The following is a 24191-nucleotide window of genomic DNA, read 5'->3' on the forward strand; positions in this document are numbered from 1 at the left end:
ATATATTCTATAAACATCCACTGTATGTGGGTAGATAGTTATATTATTAGGAGAAAAAATAATATTAACATGCAGAAATAATTGTTGGAATATATACATTCTTGGCGACAGTGGCGGAGCTTCAAAGAAATAGTTGGGGGAGCTGTAATAAATTGTAGGCTTGGTTTTTTTTTGGAAAGCCAATTAATATTATATATAGCAGCACCAGATGTGCTAAAAGAAGTGCTCATACAAAATAAAAACAAAAAGAAACAAGAACCAGAAAGTGAAAAAGAAAGAGCAACAGAGCAAGAGCAAAAACAGAGGTGCTCAAAAGAAAAACCCAATATTCCCCAAAAGATTTGAGAAATGTTGGGGGAGCCAGGCCTCCTCTATGTCATAAGGAAGCTCCGCCACTGCTTGGCGACATTCAGGCGATACCCACAAGTTGTGGCAGTTTTTCAAAACATATTATGACGGTCTTAAATTATCAAAAAATATATTTTTATGTGTTGTTTTAGCACTGTAAGTTATTACGTAAACAACCACCACAATTTACTGATGTCGCCCAAATATCAGAAGAACAGATGTGCAACAATGTTGAATAAAAGGTGTGATCATTGTTCAAGTGTATATCTAAAAATTAGGGTTGTATTTTGCTACAACTAGAACAGTCTGTCATGGATGGAATCACATAATTAATGTTGACTAGGGATGACAATTTCCACCTGTATATGGGGATCCCCGTGGGGACTGCCCCGTTTGGGGCCCCGATCCTGGGGAATTTTTCCTTGTGGGGGTGGGGATGGGGACAAAAATCCCCCCGAAACAAATTTGGGGATGGGGATGGGGATCACCCTCCCCGCCCCGCGGGGACCCCGCCCCGTATATATATGTAAAAAATTAATAATACCTTTACTAATCTATATTTATATGATTAGGTACTTCAAAATTTCAGTTTGAACAACACATATTCAATGAAGATAAAAATGTTGATTGAGGTAAAGAAATTTATTGTTATGAGATTATAGATTATTTCATATTTGAAAGTTTATATGTATTTATGCTTGTTTTTTTTTTTGTAGAAACTTTGATTAATGGTTACTTGAAGACTTAACATTTTGGCGATGACTTGACTGCGGGATGATTTGTATTTTTACAGAGTTTAGACTTTTTTCGGCGTTGACTTTTGAGATATTTTGGATGATAGACTTCACATTTTTTTGGATTGAATGTTGAATTTTATATGTCAATTTTCTTATTTGTAGACTTAATGTTATGAATTTTGATCAATGTTATTTGAACTTCAATATACATTTTCATGGAATTTGGCATGTTCTATTCTCATCCGTGGTTTCTATACATTTGTGATCCAGGAAGAAATTTGTGTATTTTTTATATTTAATTTAGTTTTATTATATTTTTAATGATGTGTTAATGGTCCCCGTGGGGACCCGTGGGAGGTGGGAATTAAGGATGGGGTGAAAATTTACCCCGCTGTGGGGAATGGGGATGAGGACGGGGACAAAAGAGAGATGCGGGGACGGGGATGGGGGGCCACTCCCCGCCCCCCGCGCGGGTGCCATCCCTAATGTTGACATTGTGCAAATGCAAACACTAGCTAATTAACACAGCTCGTCGCCGGCAACAAAGAGAGACATTATTGTTTTGTATTTGTATCGTATTGAAACAAAGTTGTATGTACTATGTATCGTGTGCCTAGCTAGCTTGTCTCTCTGTCAAAATTCAAAAAGACAATACATAAAAGAGGTTTTTTAGTCTTTTAATTAGCACATAGAAATAGAATAGAAGATTAATGGACCCCGCACCGCACACCCTTTGTTTCTTTCTCTTTCTTGCTCTATCAAGCAAGCCAAAGCTGTTGGCTGATTCTTCTTCTCGCTGTCTCATGCAACAGCTAGATATTTTCCTCTAATTAAGTGCGCCCCCAAAATTATTAACTATTTTTCAGACAGAAAGGCAAAACTTGTTAAACTCATTCTACAAATTAGAGGTTACGTGCCAAGGACTAATTTTGATTTTGATATCTAGTGCTGCTTTTTCCCGTTCTTTGCTTTGCAAAAATACGCTTTCAGATAGGAATTTATAGGGTGTATTTCATAGTTCATACCAATTAGGTCTAATTATAAGAATGATTGTTTACTTTATCAGAGGTCATTTTACTCAAGACAGAAATATTCATATAATATATAGTATTGTGATATATATTAGCTCTTTTAACTAGTGTTTTTTCTATCTATATATATAATACTCAAATCCCATATATGAATTGACTTTACACGATTTCATCCAATTTATAAGAAACTAGCTTCTGTTTATTTTTTCTTTTTTTCAAATGTATGTGAACATTTGTTTAGTCTTTACACAAATGGATAATCAAACAATTTATAAACGAACAATTGGGCAGGTTTTTTATATGTATAATGGACAAATCTCAATTTCGTCATCGTCGGATTGATTGAAATTGAACATTTTGTATTGATACATGGTGTAGTAATTTCTAAGTTTCTTCTCTTTTGTTTTAAGTGTTGGATGAGCTTGTTTACCTTATCTGGCTTAAAGCTTAAATTTCTTATAGAAACTAGAAAGACTATTACACTTGCCAGTTGGCCTATCTGACTTTTTTCTTGGTTCGAATCGCTTTAAAATTGTTTTAAGAATCAGTTTTTTTTTTTTTTGACTCAAGAAAGAATCGGGTTTTTGAAAACAATATTATGATAGGATGATAAATCCTATCAAGCAAGAACTCTAAAATAAAGGAAAATTCATCAATTTTCTGAGTAGTAAAACTCTAGATTCTAGAACATGAGGTAATAATAGGCTGGAAATATTAACTCAAATAAAAAGATTGAAATTGAGATCTCTAGCCCAATTATAGCAAATACAAGTGAATTAATTAAAAATATATTTGTGGGCCTTAACGAGTGAACTAAATGTGGCCCAATTAACCTTCTACTGCATTACAATTTTAATCAAACTCATTTATTGACCAAAAAAAGATGTCTACAACTCTACATGTAACCCAAAAAATAATTTTGATTTTGATGATAATTATCTTAATTAACACTATATTTCCGTATCTGACTTGGAGAAAGTTCCCAACTTACGCATCTTCCAGCCCATTATTTTGCTTAAAGGCTTCCTTCTAAGCTTTGTGACCACTGAAAAGAAGGAGGTGAAGCCTTGGAGGGATGGATCTTCTTATCCAACATCACTTGGACCTTAGTAGTTAGTATCTTCTGTAATTAATGTTCAAATGAGAATATGGGACATGGAATCTTCATTTTCTTCACTAGTCTTCATATATACCACTTCCTCGTGGCAATCTGATGATCAAATATTCTGAGCATCAATTGCTCACTCCAATCAAGAAAGTACCAATGCTTCTCAGCCTCAAGAGGTTCAAATCTGGCATCCATGTTTCTGAAATTCAAACTCCTTTTATCCGAGTGTTGATGCCCTTTGCTCTAGGATCAGAATCATACACAGCTTTGTCCTGGCGTTCTTGAACAATGAGTCCATAATCAAAAGGAGAAGAAACATTCATGAAGAGAATGACAATGAAAACAAATGAAGATTAAATCCAAATACTTATATATACAAATGATTGACATAACTGTATATAACAACTGTCTATCCTATCCTCGTGTTATTCCTTTCTGATTATATATGTAAGATTTTGCAAAACAAATGAACATTGCAAATCCCACCACACTAAATCCAGCAAGTAGCAAGTAAAAGTAATCAATATGTGCCTTGTTGAGATTATTTGCAAACCAACTGTCTTGGCCATCTTTGCCAGTCACCGTTTCTATCATAGAAATGAGGAAGCCGCTTAGAAAGCTCCCTACACCAAAGATACTAATGTAGAGAGCAAGACCCGTGCTTCTTAGTTCATTTGGGACTTGATCATAGAAAAACTCCTGCAGACCAACCATGGTAAAAACTTCAGAAACGCCAAACAAGATGTACTGAGGAATCAACCACCATATACTCATTGGAACTATTGCATCAGGATCATCAACAAGACCTGACTCTTGTGCTGTCTTTAACCTTTTCATCTCAACAAGAGCTGCAAGTACAATTGTAACTATGGATATAAAAATTCCAGTCCCTATTCTTTGCAGCATTGTGATGCCGGAGGGTTTCCCAGTGATAGATCTTGCTATTGGCACAAAAAGGCGGTCATATATGGGACTGAATATAACAATGGCCAGGGCGATATGTGTTTGGAGAGAAGCAGCAGGTATATCAAAACCGGGAAATAGTGTTCTCTCCAAAGTAACTCCTTGCTTGGTAAAGAAAGTAGAAACTTGTGCAAATGCTATGGCATAAACTAGAGTTGTAGCCCAAATAGGAACCAGCCTGAGTACTGCCTTCGCTTCTTCCACCTCAGCAAGGCTACAAGATTCCTCTTCTTTAGAACCCTTTGGTGCTAACAATGCCTAGCTTGTTGAGGAAACTGCCAAAGTAGAAAATACTCATCAAAATAGTCTTCATCTTTACAATCTGAAGAAGGTACTTTTATAGTACATTTGATTCTCAACAAATTGAAAGATTGAATATCTATGAAGCATAATGAATCTTTGGATTGTAAATACTCTTTTGTCTTTATTTTAGAATTCTCATGAGGCATAACTAAATAACTAAATAAAAGGAAAAAAAGAAGTCTTAAAATTTGTTATTCGGTAAACTAGGGGACACTATCCAAAAGTAAAAAAATACTAAACTTTTTCTTCATTTACTTGATAGATAGATCGCTTCCCCGAATTTATATCTCCCCTTCCATCCTTTCTTTCCCTTTTCTCCCTCAAATATTGCTTGTATTAATCATAGACCACCAAACAACAGACTGTTCAAAAATTAGTGTTGTGGCTCAGTTGTGCTTTTTTTACGTACCCGTGCTGTGTGCTCATGGCTCATGCTATAAATCCAATCCAATCTTGTCAAAGAAGAAATGAATGAATGCTTCGCTTCCTTTCCTTGTAAATGAAGCGATCTATCTATCAAGTAAATGAAGAAAAAGTTGAGTATTTTTTTACTTTTGGATAGTGTCCCCTAGTTTACCGAATAACAAATTTTAAGACTTCTTTTTTTCCCTTTTATTTAGTTATGCCTCATGAGAATTCTAAAATAAAGACAAAAGAGTATTTACAATCCAAAGATTCATTATGCTTCATAGATATTCAATCTTCCAAAGATTCATTATGCTTCATAGATATTCAATCTTATTTCATATTCTAACTCATACCTTACACACAATTATGCTATTTTCACAACCCAACACCTCAATTTCTTCTTTTCTCATTTTCCTAGCTTTTTATGTCCTTAGACTCACTATTCATATCATTTAAAACTTGTGAGAGGCCTTAAACTATACAATTGAAGCACATCCCCATAAGGCACACTCCAAAATCAAGATGACTACACAATGAGCAGTCTTAATGCATTTTCACTTCAAAGCCAAAGAGTTCACATTGGATCCTATTCTAATATTTGAAAAATAACATTAAAAACACAAACATGAGTTTGTTCAAAAGTTATGGAAAGCAATTTTGCACAGTTAATGCAGAAAATCCCCTAGAGTGACTTGTTTTTCATCATGAGCACACTACTACATACCTCAATTTTCTCAAAACACACCAACCTCAAAAATCATCAATTCATATGCATGGTAAGCATCAAATTAGACCTGATATAACTTTGAAGCTCAGGTTTTAAACAGAAAATCACAGGATGCACAATTTACTCAAGTTCACATGCAAAAACAAGTCACACCCCTATCTTTTACAAATCCATCAAATCATTGATTTCCAAGCCTTTGAACACTCTCAAAACTCTAAATTAAACTTGTGAAGCACATAAATATACAAATTTAAGCACAACTTCACACTAAAACTTACTAAAAGCCTAAAACACATAAGAACAAGAAAATCACATTAAAACACTGGGTTGCCTCCCAGGAAGCGCTTCTTTAACGTCAATAGCTTGGCGCTTTGAAATTCAATTTGTCAAGGAGACCAAAGACAAGAGGAGAGAATGGTTCCCTTCTTCCTCTTTGCTTCCTTCTCCTTTTTCAGAAGTTCTTTGAAGCACTTTTGACACATAGTCACAACCTTCCACATCTTAGAAAATTTTTTCTTCTTTCTTATCCTTCCTTTCTTCCCTAATCCATCCTTCACATCCTCTTTAGCATCAAAATCACAATTTTTATTTTCAGAATGTTTAATTTTTGCATTTTCAAGCTCAGACAAGTGATTTGATGCATCAGTTGAAGATGATGATGGATCATGCTCATCAAATAATTTTTCCAAATCAAAACCAACATTTTTAATTAAAGAAATCATACCTTTGCTTTGTCGGTGATGATTATCACTAAAAACCGTAAAATGTACCTCATCTTCACCTTGTCTCACCTTAAGGATCCCAGTATCTACATCAAATGCTATCCTGGCAGTGATAATGAATGGCATCCCTAAAATGATTGGGATCTCTTTGTCTTCAGGAACATCTACAACCACAAAGTCTATTGGGAAATTCAGCTGCTCCACCATTACAGTCACATTCTCTGCAATTCCTTGAGGTAATTTGAATGATTTATCAGCTAGTTGCAGCGTCATCCCTGTAGGCTCTACTTCCACATCTCCCAATCTTTTCAACAAGGAAAGAGGCATTAAATTGATAGTAGCCCCAGAGTCTATCAGTGCATTACAGGATTGATTGTTGTCAAGTTTAACCGGCAAGACAAGACTCTTGGAACTTCTATGCTTTAGAGGTGGTAAGCGTTGCAGAATTGCACTACAACGTCCATTGAGCTGGATCACCTCATCTTCATGCAGTGCTTTCAACCTGTCCTTTTTATTCAAAAGCTCTTTCATGTACTTGCCATTGGAGGGAATTTGCTCCAATGCCTCAGAAAATGGCATTGTGATGTTCAAATGCCTGAAAATATCTAGAAATCTCCTCTTTTGCCTCTCATGATCAATCTTTTTAGAACTCGGAGGATATGGCAAGCGTTGGATAGGCGGACTCCACCTGACTTCCTTACTCTCTTTCTTTTTCTCATGGTTTTCACTCTTTTTCTTTTCCTCTCTATCTACAACCTCTCTTTTATTCTTTTCTTCTTCTTTTTCAACCCCTTCCTCTTTTTCACTCTCTTTTGGATCATGGCTCTCATTTTTCTCTTCATCCACATCAATCTCTCCACCAACTACTCTCCCACTTCTTGTGAATATTGCATTGCAATGCTCCCTGGGATTGTCTTCTGTATTGGCATGGAACTTCCCTTTCTGCTCAGTAGTCAGCTGACTCAATTGTTTAGCCATCTGTCCAACCTGTACTTCCATGTTTTTAATGGATGCATCCGTATTTTTCTGGTTGGATATCGAAACCTGCATAAATTGGGTTAGTGTATCCTCCAGTTTGGAAGTCCTATCATGTGATGGTTGTTGAAATGGTTGATTATGCTGGTATTGTTGATTTTGGTACGGTGCTGATGGTACCCTGCTGGAAGATGGTCCCGTGTCTTGCCTCCAAGGTTGGTTATTGTACTGGTTACCTCCCCTAGGGTAGTTGTTCTGGTACTGACCTTGCCTCTGTTGATTTCCCACGTAGTTCACTTCTTCCTGATTTTGATCACAGCTACTAGTATGATGATCACCTGCACAAACATCACATCTATATACCTGTTTTCTAGAAGAGGAATCATGCATCTCTTTTAGTTGCTTTGGAAGATCTGCGAGCTTTTGTTTTACTTCATCTAGTTGTTGTTGAAGCTACTTATTTTGAGCCAAAACAGCATCATTTGTCCCTAGCTCAATCATTCAGCCTCTCCTTGGTGGACCACAATGGTGTTGATCTTGTTGGTCGTTTAGAGTCGTAGCCTAAATAATCTGAATGGCTTCAGTAGGTGTTTTAGCCATAAGAGAACCTCCAGCTGTAGCATCCAAGATCAACTTGCTTTGTTTGTCCAAACCATTTCTGAATATATGAATTTGAGTTCGAGCATCAAACCCATGATTTGGGCACTTTCTCAGCATAGACTTAAATCTCTCCCAAGCTTCATATAGGCTTTCACCGGCAAACTGAGAAAAAGTAGAAATAGCAGTTTTACAATTCATGAATTTTGATTCAGAGAAATACCTTGCCATGAATTTCCTTTCAAGTTCATTCCAATCAGATAAAATGGTTTGTGGCTGATCCAAAAACCAGTCTTTAGCTTGCCCAATCAAAGTCAAGGGAAAGAGCCTCAGGAACACAGCTTCTTCCTCAGTTTGTGTAAGGCCAGCAGTGCCACACAGTTCATAGAACTTTGTCAAATGTGTGTACGGATTCTCATGGTCCAAACCAGCAAATGGGTTGGCATACATTAGCTGCACCAATCCGGACTTCATCTCAGGTGGCTTCTCATTACCTGCAGGTCTTCCGATTCTTTTCATATTCCTCGGTGTGAAGTTCACAAAACCTGCATTGTCATCTCCATTTTCACGACCTGGAGCAGCTGCCATGATGTTTTGTTCTTGATTTCTTGAAGAGATTAAAGAAGATGATGCTTCTTGTTCCTTTCTTTGCTTAGCTAATTGTTTTCTCCTCTTTGTCTTGCTATTGTTCCTTCTAGCTGTAGCTTCGATCTCGGGATCGAACAACAGTTGATCAGCTGAAGTTTTACCTCGCATACACAAAGTGAAAATACAACCTAACCAAAAAAGTTAGTAAACAAGATAATTAAAGATAACAAAAGAAAGAAAACTATCTACTATATCAACAATTGCTCAAGATAAGAAACTAAAGCAATGCTTTTGTATTGACGCAATTCCCCGGCAACGGCGCCATTTTGTTGAGAGATTTTTCTACACTAATACTACTTTCAAAATCCTCAAGATTCAATTGCAGTATAGCATAGGGTTTTGTCGTATCCGCAGGGAATTGCTAACACAAATGTCGTTCTTTAGTAAAATTACCCAAGCAATAGATTTTCAAAAGGTTGATAATTGTTTCGGTGACCAAAACACATTCAAATTAAACAAAGCGAGAATAAAAAGGATAGATATCAAGATGAGAAAACTGTTGGACTTGGAGTTCACCGTTTAACTACTAGTGACCTATGATTCTATATGCAAATTCATTCCTATCTATGATTCATCTACACCAGTTCTACCCTACTTCATTGATTCCTCACATGAGTGGATATATATAACCCACTTTCCTAAACATTGATTCCTCACATGCATAGAAAAGCTAAGTTATCGTTAAGCTTAGGTGTTTAAATGACTAACAAGCCTAATTCCATTCCTAGACATTTGGTTTATTAGATGGTTAATCCTAGGTCGGACTCTAGACGTCGTAGCTTCCGCTCTTACGCCGAATCAAGCGATATGTTCTAGGTGCGCAAACTAAAATAAAGCATTAAGAACAAGAGACAACCATTGAATCATGTGATAGAAACTATATTTCATATAGAAATCAAGAAGAACACATCATAGTTAAAGGCTACATCCAAATCCAACAAAGAAACTTAGCAACTCATATCCATGGATTGCTTACAAAGCTTACAAGAGGAAACTAAGGTGAAAGCGGCGACCCATGCCGTCCTCGGTGTGTCTCCAGCACGATGGATGGTGGATCAAAGCTCCCAAAGTTTCTCTCTTCCTTCTCTCTGCAATTTTCTCTCCAAGAGGTCCAAAATATGTTAAAAGATGCTTCAATTCTGATCTGGTCGAGCATTTTATAAAACAGGGCAACAGTTTCGCTTAAGCTGATAAAGGTGTCGCTTAAGCGAGCAGGTTTCTTCACCTTCAGGTAAGGTCTTTGGCTTAAGCGAGACCAATTCTCGCTTAAGCCGAATTGTCTTCTAGAACCACTTCTACTGCCATGTAATTTGGCTTAAGCGAGGAAACATTTGGCTTAAGAGGACTTCAATACTTTTAGCCCTTTTGATCTTCAAATGGTTGGATCTTTTTGACTTTTCTCCTACAATAAAAACCAAAGAGTCTAAATGATAAATATAACATATCTTACATTTATCTATATAAAAACTATCTACTTACTAAATTAACCTTATTGAGGGATAATTTGAAAGATAACGTACACATTTAGAACAGATAATTGCCGAAATTAATATAGAAAATCAGGTAAATTTGGCACTTATCAGCCCCACCCAACCCTTATGTCCCTATCTCTTACCACTTGAGCTATCCTTCGAGGACACTTTTGGTAAGTGTTGTATAGGGTGTTTGTGATTTTTTGATAGAGCTGTTGCTCTTCCCCCTGCTGTTTTTGAAGAGGGTGGGTTGCTTCCCCTCTTCTTGAGGTGGTTGTTCTTTGTTTTTCTCTTCTTTAATTAATATTATTGCTTTTTCTTTCTAAAGAAAAAATTCTATATAAAATGCACTAAAATTCATAGTTTTTTTTCTTAATTAAGGTATTGCTACAATCACTAGATGTGAGACTAATTTATCGTAAAAGACCAACCAAAGTTTATTTTTCTCATTCACAAAAATTGAAAATCGAACTCTCAACTATTTGTTTAAGAGACGAAGTAATGAACCACTATATAAAATATAAACCCATTTAATTAAAAAAATGAAAAATGGTAGAATATGGGTTATTGGGTAGGTTAGGGTCTCACATGTAACATGTGATAAAAAAAAATGCAACACTTAATTATGGCTTCATCTAGCTTTAAGTCAAACAACAACGCAAGATCACGGTGGTTGTTATATCTAGGAAAATAATTATTTATCCTCAACATAATGTGACATCTGAGCTAATCTGAATTATTGCACATAAATTTCATAATTTAAGTGATGATTTTTTTTATTTACTTTGGTGATTTTTACCAGGTTAATAAAAATAAAGCACGATTTTGGCGTTCTACCACACTTCTAATTAAACTCTCTTTCGATGGATTGTCTTGATTTCACTGTTGTCAGTTGATTAACAATGCCTACTTCTCTCTAATGCCTCCTTCATAAACCCCTTCGTATTGCAATCTAATCAATCAATCAAGAGTCTCATTTCTTTTGTTTGGGTCGGTAGCTAAAAGAAACTCCTCACCTTCTCTTGAACCGGGGAATGACAACATAGCATTAGCTTCAACTGAACAAGCTCGACCTTGAAAAAGAAAGGTGGTAGAATGTTGCAAGACAAAAGTCTTGTCCAAGAAGCCTAATTTTGCATCGAGAACGGGCATTGGAACCTTGTTGTCGGTCTTTCTCTCAAAACGAGAGATCCAACGCTCTAAGCTAGTGAAGATGAGACTAGTGCCTGACTTCCCGGGCATGTGGACATGAAAAATAAATTGATCGAGGAAGATTAAATCTCCACAAATTTTATGTATGTAAATACACTCAACTTATTGTCGTTTGAAACACTCAAATTGTGTTTTATGCTTTTTTTCAAATTTTAACGGTTTGTGGTGGTTTAAAACCCCAAATTTGTGTTTTCTGCTATCTTTTTTAACCTGTTACTATTTGTGGGATCATAACTGACCGCCATAAAATCTATTTATCACCCCATTGTCGAGTATGCTAGAGTGCAACCAACGACTGTTATGTTATGTCTATCAGACAATTAATTATCTCAAAAGCTTAAGCTATTAGGTAAATAAGACATGAATGATTATATATCTAATCACGTAAAAGTTTACTTGATCTTGAAGTGTGACAATGCACATGCCCACTACCACGATTTTGGCATTCTCAAACCTCCACATATTTACGAATGTAAATATACTCAAAACAATTTTCATTTTTAAAAACTGAAAACTTGTTTATAACGACCTATTTTCAAAAATTATTTTTTTAAAACAGTTCTCACTTTTTGTTTTTAAAACTAAAAAACTAAAATAGCTAAAAGATGTTTTCACTTTATGTTTTGGCTTAATTGTAACTTTAGTCCCTGACATTTACAAAAACTACAATTTTAATCCCTCACCTAATTTAATTACAAGATTAGTCCCTCACGTTCCCTCTCGTTTGCAACGTTAGTCCTCCCGTCTAATTATTATCGGAGAAGACTGATGTGGCAACGCACATGCTTCTTACGTGACCAAGAAAAATGATTTAACTGCACTTTTGGTCTCCTACTTATACGCATTGTGTAGTTTTGGTCCTTAAAATTCAAAAGTTACATTCAAATTAATAAAAATAAAAAACAGAAAATGATGACTTTTCATCTTCTTTAAAAATTGCATTCAAATTAAATTTTATTTTATTATGCCTGATAATGATTTTATAAAATATTTATTTAAATTCTTATTTAGTAATGTTTCGATAACAATCATAATTGTTTCGCTTTCTATCCTATTTAATTTAAATTGAAATTATTTATATATAATCCTCCATGTTTTTTTCGATATCTTTTGTATTAGATTAAATGTATTGATTAAAGATATTTTTCTGATTCTATAAAATATAAACAAATCAACACATAATTTTAATTATTTAAAACTAAATTTTATTTTACTATGATTTTATAAAAATGTAATTAAATTTTAAGAAGATAAATACACATCATTTTCTGGTTTTTTGTTTTTTTATTAATTTGAATGAAAATTTTGAACTTTAAGGACCAAAATTGTATAGTATGTATAAGTAGGGGACCAAAAATGCAGTTAAACCATTTTTCTTGATCACATGAGAGGCATGTGCGTTGCCACATAAGCCTTCTTCATTAATAATTAGACGGAAGGACTAACGTTGCAAACATGATGGAACGTGAGGGACTGGTCTTGTAATTAAATTAGGTGAGAGACTAAAATCATGGTTTATGTAAACATCAGGGACTAAAGTTGCAATTAAGCCTTATGATTTTAATTTTCAGATATCATTTTTCTAAATGTTGGAAAACATGTCATCCAAACTGTTTTTTTTTCTGAAAACTGTTTTTAATTTTGTTTAAACTGAAAACTAAAACTGCAATAAAACATACCATTAGTTTTCAGAAACAATTTTTAAAACAGTTTTCAGAAGAAGAAACAGTTTAAATGACATGTTTTCCAACATTTAGAAAAATGATATATGAAAAATAAAACTCCAACTGAAAACATCTTTTTGCTGTTTTGCTTTTTTGTTTTAAAAACTGAAAATAATAACTAGTTTCAAAAACTGTTTTTGAAAACAGATCATATCAAATAAGTTTTTCTGTTTTAAAAAACTGAAAATTGTTTTGAAAACTGTAAACAAACATGCCCTAAGTAAATGAGATTCTGGCGGCTTTGACCCCAGAGAGCGTCGCTGTCAAAAAAAAAATCCAATTAAATCATATTGTAGTCAATTTCAGATCCGGGTTTATTAGAATGAGCCTAACATGTCTATACTCAAGGTAGTAAGAACTAAAAATAGTCAACAATTAGGAAGAGGGAACAAAACATTAGGTTTTTACATATCATTGGTTTAAGAGGTAACTTGGAAGAAATACACGGGCAATATGTGGACAGAGGAGAAAGGGAGCTCAGCGTTAAGACTTAAGAGGATTGTAAGTTTGTGACATGAGAGAAGAAGGAGGAGAGGCCAACCTCTATTTTTCAACTTAAAGGTAGCTGATGACTTAGAAATAAACGCCATAACTTTCATGTTTTCTTGTAGTGTTCCAGACGTGAATATGTCAAAACTCCAATCCCCTCATACTCCATTCGTTCCTAAATAACTGACACTATTTCTAACTAAATTTTGTTCCTAATTATCTGTCACATTATAAAGTTCAAGAGAACATTAATTATACTTTACCAATTGTACCTTCATTTATTGGTGGTAGAAAAGTTAGAATTAATATGAGAGATAAAGGGTATAGTAGGAAATTACATTGTAATTTTAATAAAACAAGAACATTAATTGCTATTTCTTACTCCCTCCGTTCCTAAATATAAGACCTAATACAAAAAATTGCGCTTCTAAGAAAACATTAAATGTGTTCAATTAGTGTATTGGTTTTTTAAAAATGCATATATTCCTCCATATTTACCCTTTGTCATTTTCTCTCACTAATTAATGGTAAGTGGTAATCAAAACTTGGAAATTGAAAACATATAATTAATGTGGAGGGTAAAAATGGAAGAGTACAAACCTTTTGTTAGATTATTGTAACTAGGTCTTATATTTAGGAACTTCAAAATTTTGAAACTAGGTCTTATATTTAGGAACGGAGGGAGTAATACTTATGCAACAATCTTAAAGTGTCAGTTATTTAGGAACGGAGAGAGTATATACTTTCATTTAGACGGCCAGCCCCCGTGTGCCTTACCAGATACCCCAAGAAGAAATAAAAATAAGAGAAAATATACATGAGGAGATTGACAATGAGGACAACAATTAATGGCAGCTACAGGGAAGAAGATCAGTAAATAAAAATGAATGACAGAACCGAATATAACAACTGTCTATCCTATACTCGTGATGCTCCTTTGTGATTATATACATAAGATTTTGCAAAGCACATGAACATTGCAAATCCCACCACACTGAATCCAGCAAGTAGCCAGTAAAAGTAATCAATATGCGCCTTATTGAGATTATTAGCAAACCAACTGTCTTGGCCATCTTTTCCTGTCACCGTTTCTATCACAGAAATGAGGAAGCCGCTCAGAAAGCTCCCTACACCAAAGATACTAAGGTAGAGAGCAAGACCCATGCTTCTTAGTTCATTTGGGACTTGATCATAGAAAAATTCCTGCAGACCAACCATGGTAAAAACTTCAGAAACTCCAAACAAGAAATACTGAGGAATCAACCACCATATACTCATTGGAACTGTTGCACCAGGATCATCAACAAGACCTGACTCTTGTGCTGTCTTTAACCTTTTCATCTCAACAAGAGCTGCAAGTACAATTGTAACTATGGATATAAAAATTCCAGTCCCTATTCTTTGCAGCATTGTGATGCCGGAGTGTTTCCCAGTGATAGCTCTTGCCATTGGTACAAAAAGCCTGTCATATATGGGACTGAAGATAACAATGGCCAGGGTGCCAAGCGTTTGAAGAGAAGCAGCAGGTATATCAAAACCAGGAAATATTGTTCTCTCCATAGTTGCTCCTTGTTTGGTAAAAAAAGTAAAAATTTGAGCAAAGATGATACCATAAACTAGAGTTGTAGCCCAAATTGGAACCAGCCTCAGTACTGCCTTTGCTTCTTCCACCTCAGTAAGGCTACAAGTCTCCTCTTCCTTAGAACCCTTTGGTGCTAACAATGCCTTGTTGAGGAAACTGCCAAAGTAGAAAATACTCATAACCTTTGGAGTGCAATAACTGATTCGTTAAGAAGTGAAAGATTGAATATAATGTAATTCATCATACTTGCTCTTAAAGAATCCTAGTGCTACCCAAATAAGATTAGAAATATAAATTATTTATAATACTTTGACACAAGCAGAAATCAGCATCGCGATTCTTACTTGAATTGTTCAGAATTTTGATGAGGAAGTATTCCACGAGATTCCTCTTCTATAGACATGCTTGATATGGTAGTTTGCCGATTTCTTATAGCTGCAAGAAATACACGGCCAATTCTGAGAAAGGGACTGATCTTGTCACACTCCTGAATGTTAAACCTGTAGGTGGTTGTTCCAAGCAAGAAAACAAGCAATGCAATAATCATTGCAACACAAGGTATTCCAAATCCAATAACCCAACTAAGGTTGTCCTGTATGTAGTTCAAGATCCACAATGTTGCCATACAACCTGCACACATGGTAAAATACCACCAATTGAAGAATGTGCTTCTAGCTTTGTGCTCCTTTGGATGACGTTCATCAAATTGGTCAGCCCCAAAAGCCTGAACACAGGGCTTATGTCCACCTTGTCCAATGGCGACCAGATAAAGTGAGATAAAGAACAAGATGACTTGCAACTGAGGAGAGCATGATGTGAATTTGCTGTCAAGTTGGCACTCATATTTGGTGAGGGAAGGAAGCAAAGCTGATAATGTTAACAAGCCTAGACCCTGTAATACATATCAAGCCAATCTAGCATCAAACAAATGTACCAACATAACAATAGAAAATACTAGCTAGTTAAGTAATAATGAAAAAAGAGTATGATGGTAAAAAGTAAATAAAAATAGTAGGTACCAAAATATAGATGAGGGAAGCGAGGATGATGGTGCGGTAGCGTCCGAGAAGAGAATCAGCAAGGAAGGCACCAAAGAGAGGAAGCAAAGAAGCGGTTCCTGACCAGATATTGACATTCTCAGCAGCGGTGGCGGTATTCTGGTGGAGTGGACCTGTGAGATACGATATGAGATTCGCCTGAATCCCGTAATATGCCATCCTCTCAGCCACTTCCACGCCGATGATAAAGCGAGCAGATTTCCATGACCCAGATTTGGATCTGATGGAGGGTTGACCTTTGTAGTCAACGGCTCCATCAACAACCACACCTACTTGTGAATCTAGTGTCAGTGATACCCTCTCCTCCTCATCTTCCAATTCCGCCATCGCACTTCCACCACAATCATTCATTTCTTCTTTAGTTGAGATGTCAAGACAAGATATATAGCACGAGCTCTGTACTGTAGTACAATCATTTACTAGTACTACCTCTACCAGGGCCGGTCCCGACATTTTAGAGGCTCAGGACAAATAATAAAAATAGACCCCTAACAATATTTTTTTAAAGAACATTATCTATTTAAATTGTAAGTATCATCAACAACTTCAAAAATGTGACTAACATAAACAAAATGTCATATTCACTTATCTAGTGAATTAGGTAGAAGATCTCAAGAAAACATTCACGTTCCAATGCTAATTAAGCTCTTAAATATGACCAACAAATATCAAGTTACTTGTATCTGCAATTCTCTCTTATTAATTGTGAACACCTTCAATAGAGAAGTGCAGAACTGATCTTAAATGCAGCTATTTTTTTTTTGGGATAACTTAAGATTTTTTTTTCTAAATAATGTAAAAAAAATATTTATTTAGCAAAAAGGGGTGGGAAAAAAATTATTTAGCAAAGTGGGGTAGTTTTTGGAGAAAAGGCCATGGCGCAGTGCCCTAGTCAAAAAATTGTGGCCAGAAGTCTGAAAGGCAACGGTTTCCTCTTAGTGTGGTAGAACCCATATCTCATAAAAAGCTACGGTTTCTAAACTGTTGTCTAAAGATTTTACGCAACAGTTTAGAAACCGTAGCCTTTGGATAAATTTTTTTTTGGGTTCCCTCTTTTTGGAGGCCCTGGGCTGTGGGCCTGCTTACACAGGCCCAGGGCCGACCCTGACCTCTACCACTCCTCCAAGTTTCAAATAATACAAAAATTAGGAATGTCACACCTGCCTTGCCTCAACCTCTCTATTCAATATATAATTTATAATATTGCATGAAAAACAATTATGAGATGATAATTTTCTTATCTTTTTCTTCTTTTTTTATTACATCACAAATCATATTTTCCAATTCTCTTTCTTCTCATTTTATCTCTCTCTACTATGTAGAGGTGGAGAGGTGTGAATAGTTCATTTTCCTATTTCACATAAAAAAATGCTCCGGGAGGATTGGTAGCTCACACTTTGTGGAGATGAAGGGTATTGAAGAGTGAAGAATCACGGTTCAAACCATATATAAACTAATTTACTAATAATTAACAACTAACATTTACTTATAAAAAAACATAAAAAAAAGGCTCTGGTCCCACATGTAGGGTTTTTGAGAGGGTCCATTTGAGTTCAGAAATAGGTTAATTATCATTTGGTCCCCACAAATGTAGGGGTTTTGAGTTTGGTCCTTCACTAAGTAAATTTCATTTAAATCCTATAATTAATTTTACTTTTTTTATTTAGTTTTGATTCACTACAACGTCAAAATTTAGCATCGATCTCAACTCCTACACTACTAATTTTCAATTAGCATTAGACAAGCCGATGTAAAATAAATTGAAGAACTGGAACAAAAACCCGTCGAACCCTTCTTTGGATCTCCAATAAACGAAATCCAATCAATGGCACATAATCCCCATACATGTCGTGTCGAACCCTAATCGACAAAGCATAATGAATTAGAACAAAACGACGAACCAAAATCAAACGAATCGACGAAATAGAATTGATTACAAGAAATTGACTTACTGGAACGAAATCCCTTTTGCGCCGAACCCTAAAAGCTTCTCTGGATCTCAAATCGACATATTCGAATACCCTACAAACTCAGATATTGTAAAATCACGCACATAACGAATCAATGACCTGAAGAGAAGTGAAATCAATGAACTGGGACAAATTCGAATTAGAGTGGAACGCACCAAACCACTGATGAACTGAAGATAAGGGGAAGAAAGTCAAGAAATTTTAACATTGATGAACTTTATGTTCTTTTCGCTTGATATGGAGTTGGTTCATATGAATAATCTTACTGGCTTAATATAGAATTTGAAGAAGGGAAATGCTAAATGTTATGAAAGCTGGTTTGACGAATGCCAACGAATGCATCTGATCCGTCTGATCCTTCAATGAACCTTAAAGTTGTTTTAGAAACTCTTCAAAAAAACAAAAAGCACCACCACTTGTGATTGATACTGTATTCGTACGTTTCATTTTCGCTCTATATAGCAATTCTCTGAATAATTATATCTTCACACCTCATTTTTGAGGTGTGGAGAGGTGGATGAAGAGAGAGATAGAAAGAAATGAGAGAGAAAATAAATATATTTTTTTTGGTACAACGGAAAATAGAGAAAGTAAATATGTGATAGACGATTTGATTGATAGAGAAAAGAGAAATAATAGAAAATGAAGGTGGAAAATGAGTGAAAATGTGTGTATATATGATAACTCCAAATCTCTTTGAAGAAATTAGAAATAATATTTACTAATATTTGCACATGTTATTATCTTTATGGTGCATGTGAGTCCTATATCAGACCTAATTTTATTTTTCACCACAAAAATTACCTTTTTTAGATTAGAAACTAGAAAGACTAAAAATGAATGATAGGGTGTAGTTGAAAAAGTAAAGAAAAAAAGAGGAGGTTTAGAGGAAGGGTTGTGTTTGGCGGTGATGAAGGTATGTCCTTATCGTTAGCAGTACAGAAATGTGTATGTGCGGCTGAAATTGGAATAGAAAGTCTGAGAGAGTGAGATGCAAAGTTCCCTAATTAGGGAAGGGAGGGAAGACGAACAAGACTGCGGCGGTGACAAGAACAAAAGCAAGCGTGTGTGTGCGTGTGCGTGTGCTTATCTTATCAGGAACGAAACAACAACACCGAATAATAGAATAAGAAAGTGCTCAGTGCCCACCATCTTTTGCTCCACCACAGGGAACACAAGTACAATCTAGCTAATTAATCCAACCCAGGCCATGATGCAACCTGACGGTGGTTTGTCACGTTTCCGTTCAGCTCCGGCGACATGGTTGGAAGCACTTCTTCTGAAGGATGAAGAAGAACTGGAAATCCAGGAGGAGCCTTTAACCTTCACTCAGCTGCTTTCCAACGCTGCTGGCCCTGGTCCCTCCTCTTCTCTCTTTCCCTCTCATTCTCAACAATACTTGTCCAGCCCCAATCCCATCACACACCACGACCAGGTTCACTTCCTTCTATTTCTATGTTCAATGCTATTGCTACTCACTCAAACACTTATTCATTTTTTTTTTATTATTTCCCCCTAAACAAATTAATTGACACGGAATGAATGCCCTTTTGTTAGGAATTTGAGCATGGTGGTAAAGCAGCATCTGACATCAGAATGGACAATGTTCTAGAGGATTCGGTGCCTTGTAAACTTCGGGCAAAGCGTGGCTTTGCTACGCATCCTAGGAGCATTGCTGAAAGGGTAACTCTTCTTACTTGCATTTGCCTATCTCTCTATTTTCTTACTTCATTTTTCAAACAATTCTTTCCTTTACTGATGGACTAAACTAAATCTTTCTATTCTTTCATTTCTCCTGGTGTTGTAGGTTCGGAGGACACGAATCAGTGACCGCATAAGAAAGCTTCAGGAACTTGTGCCCAACATGGATAAGGTCTCCCTTTTCATCCTCAAATAAATAAACCACTGCAACTACAACATGTTTGTTCTAATGTTTCCTTCAAGTGTTATGCACCGGTTGCACATTATGCATACACAATGATGAAATGTCAAAAACAAATTATCTGGTTTCATTCACCTGGAAATATATTACTTAGGAATGATCAATTAATTTATAAATCAAATCGAATTACACTTAATACGGTTGACACTAGGGATCTGATATGGTCATGGAAGCAGCAAAAGCTTTATAACCTGAAGTAATGTTTTTTTTATAGGCAAATGTTAGTTGTTAGTAAATTAGTTCCTTCATCAGGGTTCGGTTTGAACCCTAACCCTTCACCCGGCAAATCTCTTCATTTCCCTTAGCTCACCAAGTGAGCTACCCTTCCCCTCCTCCTTGAAGTAATGTGTTTTTTTGTTCTATAGAATCAAGCAGTCACTTATTGATTGGCCTGGGCCTGGCCATTTTGGAAGACGTTTCTGTTCGGCAGTGTTGTCAGGTTCCGATCCTACTTAGGATCAGAAGGGGGTGAAAGATTGTAGATTGTAGGATCAGAATCGAATTGTAAGATTCTACTAGAAATGCAAAAATATACTTAATAATACACATATATAAAAATTACATAGATGATGAAAATAACCCAGTTCAGAGGGCTACGGGTAAGAAGATGGGAAGCAATCGTGGAGGTCCAGCAGCTCGAGCAGTGCTCTCTTTCGGGGCTGAAACCCAGAAGCTCATTTATAAAACCCTGGTCCTAGTATTGAATGGGACCGGGATCCTGCTATCCAGCCCCCATTCCTGGACAAATCTTACTCCCATGAAAGATATATGGAATCCAGATTGGAAAGCACCAGAAACCAGAAAGATCACAAGGATCCTTAGATCGGATCGGGTCTTGACAACACTTGGAGGGAGCTTTGGTTTAACCTGATAGCTTAGGACACTTTCTTTCTACCCACTATTTAGGGAAAGAGAGGAATAATCAAAACTCTATAGAACCGTGGAGATTTTGCTGGTGTTTGCTGTTTTAGGCTGGATCTTCACATCATTTCCAGCTGTTGGATCTCCTACTGTATGGGTTTCTGTTCTTGGTCAAAGCTAACGGTTTCTTGGATGTTGTCTCTTTGTTTGTTCTACAAAGCTTCTCAAACTGGTGGTGGTGGATTTCCTTTCTTACTCTTCTTGCTTTCTTTGATGTACGTTGCTTAGTGCAACTGCCCTTCCACTTAGAAAATTGTGTGTAGAAAACTTAACAATTGACCACAAGGATATGTTTTCATACATGCTCCGAAAGGTGAAAGATCCATTTATATAACAACAGTTAATGCCTGTTGTGTTTACTTTGTTTGGGGCTTGTAAGTTGTAACCCAGCATGTTCGTGATCTGATTCTTTGTGGTTTCCTTTACTAAAATGAAAACCTCACTCTTAGCCGGATTTGGGGTGAGACCAGAGATGATTTGTAGTTGTTTAACGTGGCATGTACTTTTGTTGTTGTAGCAAACAAATACTGCTGATATGCTAGACGAGGCGGTAGCTTATGTAAAGTTTCTTCAAAACCAAATTCAGGTAGTGTGTTGTGATTTCATATTTTATAATTTCGGGGTTGGGTTTCATTTAATCTTTAATGAGAAACTTGAAACATTGCAGGAACTATCAGAGCACCAACGGAGGTGTAAATGCATGGTTCAAGAGTAAATTGGTGATTCCGTTCCATAGTGATTTTGGCTGCTTAGGCATTGTTGCATATTATCAGATATTTGGTGTTCTAATGAAGATCAATCATTCACTGTGATTGCTGCTGATTATATTTTATCAAGCAATATCTCAAGAACCTTAGAAGATGAAGTTCTGCCACATTCTTATGCAATGTATACAAGTTCAGGGTGCCTTTCACGAATTCACTCAAAGAAAAATCCCATTAGTGTGATTACTGTGGTATAGTTGAACAGTTGCAGTGCTGTGTACTCAGTTTCATATTAAACAGCTATTTATGTTAGCTTCTTTATACAGAATCAAACAATGTACTCCGTACTAATGTAAAAGGCACAGCATATGATCACGGAGCTCTCCTAAAAGAGACAGTGAGTGATAAAACAAGAGGTGAAGAGTGTTTGATTAAAGTTGGATCCAATATAACAACAGTTTTTTACAAATGTTCAATGTTTTGTTTGATTAAATGATAAGCCGTTTTTATGAAGAAGTTATACGTGTTATATACCTAACAAAGAAGGTAGTATTGCGAAGACACAAACAATTGATTCAAGATTGAAACTCGAATAATTCTTTTTATTCAGCAATTATTATTTTACATTTAAATTTTTGAAAAGGGAAAATTATCAATAAGCACTCATTATCTTACGGTCTTACCAGTGGCTGTAGAAAAATTAACAAAACACATTATCATTATCTTCAACAATATGAACACAATAAATATACTTTACTGCAAGGATTGGTAAACACTATATTCACAAACCTATAGATGAGAGTTTGAAACCCCAAAGATACAAGAAATCTTACAGACTACATACAGTCTTTTGGTCTATGAAAATATCATTACAAACAGAAGTCAGCAACTATAGAAAACAACAACGAGATCAGTGGAAGTATTTGGTTTAGCAAGCACTGTGAACACGCTGAGCCAAATAGACCAGATGCCAAGTAAGAGACATGAGATTGAGGATATTCAGGAGTGAGGAGTGTGAATTCAGTCTCTTGAGCTTGTTGTTGAGCTTGATCATCCTTGACCTCACTGCATCGTGCCCTTGTGCAGGTGACAGTACTGCGGTACCGGTAGTTGGAGTTGGTGTTTTAGGATCAGGCGTGCGCTCATGCTCTTGTGTACTGCCACTTATATCCTCCCTGCCTCTTCCTTCTTCTTTTTCTAGTTTCATCCTTTCAAACATCACCTGATGAAAGGGCAAGCAGAAAAGAAACTAATCAATATGCTAATTTCAAAACCAAAAAATTGAAGAGAACTTACAAATGTAAATTGAATTGGGTTGAATGAAACAATATATACCTTAGTGGCTCGAGGCTCCAAGTAGAGAGAATTGAAGAAAATGGTGAGAAGGGAGGCAAGAAGGTTGTATGCTTGTAGCATCTGAGGCTTGCTAGTGAAGAGTGTGTTTCTATGTCCCAAGACATGGCCCAATAGAGCGATTCCAACAGTATAAGCCATAGCCCTGAAATAAACAGGGTAAATCTTACTCTGCACCACAACAAATTGTTGCCTTGGCATGGCCTTGGACAGCACATAGCTAGAGATAAACGTAATCCACACACACATTCCGTAAGCCGTGGCAAAACCCAGCAAATTAGCCACCCCCATGACAGAAGAATCCAGGGGTCCTAAAGCAGTGCTTGCAAAACGCTTGACGGTATGAGTGGCCTGAGACACGTTTCTAACTACATGGTCCTTCATGGTTTGGCCCGTGTCCATCCCTTTTTCCACAGTCTCTTTGGCTTTATCATACACAGTGTCTTTAGCCTTGCCAACTGCATCAGCAACAGCACCGTCAATGTCCTTCTTTTTTTCAATGGCCTCTTGAGCCTTGTCCTTGGCTTTCCCCATTGCGTCGGCAATTTTGTGCTTGCACCTTCCGTAGGCATCGCAAATGAGGTCTTTAGGAGCGTGGAGAAAGGCATCCTGTGAGTGTGATGAAGATGAACCAGCCATTCCTGTTCCCGGCATGTTGGGGAAAACGGAAGCAGCCTCTTTGATCTTGTCTCTGGCGTTATCAAGGAGGTTGGAGTCAGAGTGATCTGGTTCTGGTGGGGAGATTGAGATTTTGGTGTTCTGATGACCGTCTTGGTCGTATTCAACCACCACCACCCTGTGGCCTTCTTTGACGATGGTGTTGGCTCCTTGCTTCGGCGGTGTTGGAGAGAACATGCCCGCTGCTGCTAGTGAACCCACCAACAGGCTCAACGCTAAAGCATTCATCATTGTGTCTTCTTCTTTGTTCAGATTGATTTGTTTGAGGAATGGAATGTTGAATGTAAATGTAAACCAAGTGTTGTTGCAGTTTTAAGATTCGGTCTCGGTGGTGGTTAACTGACACGTTGCATGGTCAAATGGAATCAGACGCCGCCACGTGTGGTTCAGTTGCCCACGTATCATTCTTCGTGTCGAGATCAAAGGGCCTTGTTTGGAGGGAAACACTTTCCAGAGATGGAATAGAATAGAATGTCTAACACAGTAAAAAAACAATCATCATTTTTTTAAGTCCAAAAA

The 24191-nt window shown here is 36.4% G+C and overlaps 3 protein-coding genes and 1 non-coding gene across 4 annotated transcripts; 2 read left to right on the top strand and 2 right to left on the bottom strand.

The window, feature by feature from the left end:
- The first annotated feature begins 8010 nt into the window (after nt 1–8010).
- On the top strand, nt 8011–8117 carry LOC130709725 (small nucleolar RNA R71). The gene has a single exon (XR_009010195.1). It is a non-coding gene; the product is annotated as a small nucleolar RNA R71 (small nucleolar RNA).
- Nucleotides 8118–14266: 6149 nt separating this feature from the next.
- On the bottom strand, nt 14267–16466 carry LOC130748000 (protein NRT1/ PTR FAMILY 5.10-like). Its single transcript, XM_057601077.1, has 3 exons — nt 16066–16466; nt 15391–15938; nt 14267–15202 (listed from the first exon to the last, which is right to left on the bottom strand). Exons 1-3 carry the CDS (start codon nt 16453–16455, stop codon nt 14383–14385), a joined length of 1758 nt encoding a protein of 585 aa, XP_057457060.1. The 5' UTR covers nt 16456–16466; the 3' UTR covers nt 14267–14382.
- A 2466-nt stretch (nt 16467–18932) lies between these two features.
- LOC130748001 (transcription factor bHLH80-like) lies at nt 18933–22110 on the top strand. Its single transcript, XM_057601078.1, has 5 exons — nt 18933–19509; nt 19632–19757; nt 19882–19947; nt 21455–21523; nt 21605–22110. Exons 1-5 carry the CDS (start codon nt 19285–19287, stop codon nt 21650–21652), a joined length of 534 nt encoding a protein of 177 aa, XP_057457061.1. The 5' UTR covers nt 18933–19284; the 3' UTR covers nt 21653–22110.
- A 278-nt stretch (nt 22111–22388) lies between these two features.
- Nucleotides 22389–23934, bottom strand: LOC130743103 (uncharacterized). The gene is made up of 2 exons (XM_057595218.1): nt 22977–23934; nt 22389–22863 (listed from the first exon to the last, which is right to left on the bottom strand). The coding sequence occupies exons 1-2, from the start codon at nt 23901–23903 to the stop codon at nt 22570–22572; spliced, it is 1221 nt and encodes a 406-aa protein (XP_057451201.1). The 5' UTR covers nt 23904–23934; the 3' UTR covers nt 22389–22569.
- Nucleotides 23935–24191: the final 257 nt, after the last annotated feature.

This window comes from Lotus japonicus, chromosome 3, assembly GCF_012489685.1.
Source record: "Lotus japonicus ecotype B-129 chromosome 3, LjGifu_v1.2".
NCBI lineage: Eukaryota > Viridiplantae > Streptophyta > Magnoliopsida > Fabales > Fabaceae > Lotus > Lotus japonicus.

What these genes read in the sequence shown, in the direction of transcription:
- LOC130748000 (XM_057601077.1), bottom strand. Translation starts at nt 16,455, where the DNA reads ATGAATGATTGTGGTGGAAGTGCGATGGCGGAATTGGAAGATGAGGAG. An exon ending in CTTCCCTCATCTATATTTTG is followed by an intron (nt 15,939 to 16,065) that starts GTACCTACTATT and finishes TATGTATTACAG; the next exon opens with GGTCTAGGCTTGTTAACATT. An exon ending in CAAAATTCTGAACAATTCAA is followed by an intron (nt 15,203 to 15,390) that starts GTAAGAATCGCG and finishes CTACTTTGGCAG; the next exon opens with TTTCCTCAACAAGGCATTGT.
- LOC130748001 (XM_057601078.1), top strand. Translation starts at nt 19,285, where the DNA reads ATGATGCAACCTGACGGTGGTTTGTCACGTTTCCGTTCAGCTCCGGCG. An exon ending in CCATCACACACCACGACCAG is followed by an intron (nt 19,510 to 19,631) that starts GTTCACTTCCTT and finishes CCCTTTTGTTAG; the next exon opens with GAATTTGAGCATGGTGGTAA. An exon ending in TTGTGCCCAACATGGATAAG is followed by an intron (nt 19,948 to 21,454) that starts GTCTCCCTTTTC and finishes TTGTTGTTGTAG; the next exon opens with CAAACAAATACTGCTGATAT.
- LOC130743103 (XM_057595218.1), bottom strand. Translation starts at nt 23,903, where the DNA reads ATGATGAATGCTTTAGCGTTGAGCCTGTTGGTGGGTTCACTAGCAGCA. An exon ending in TGGAGCCTCGAGCCACTAAG is followed by an intron (nt 22,864 to 22,976) that starts GTATATATTGTT and finishes CCCTTTCATCAG; the next exon opens with GTGATGTTTGAAAGGATGAA.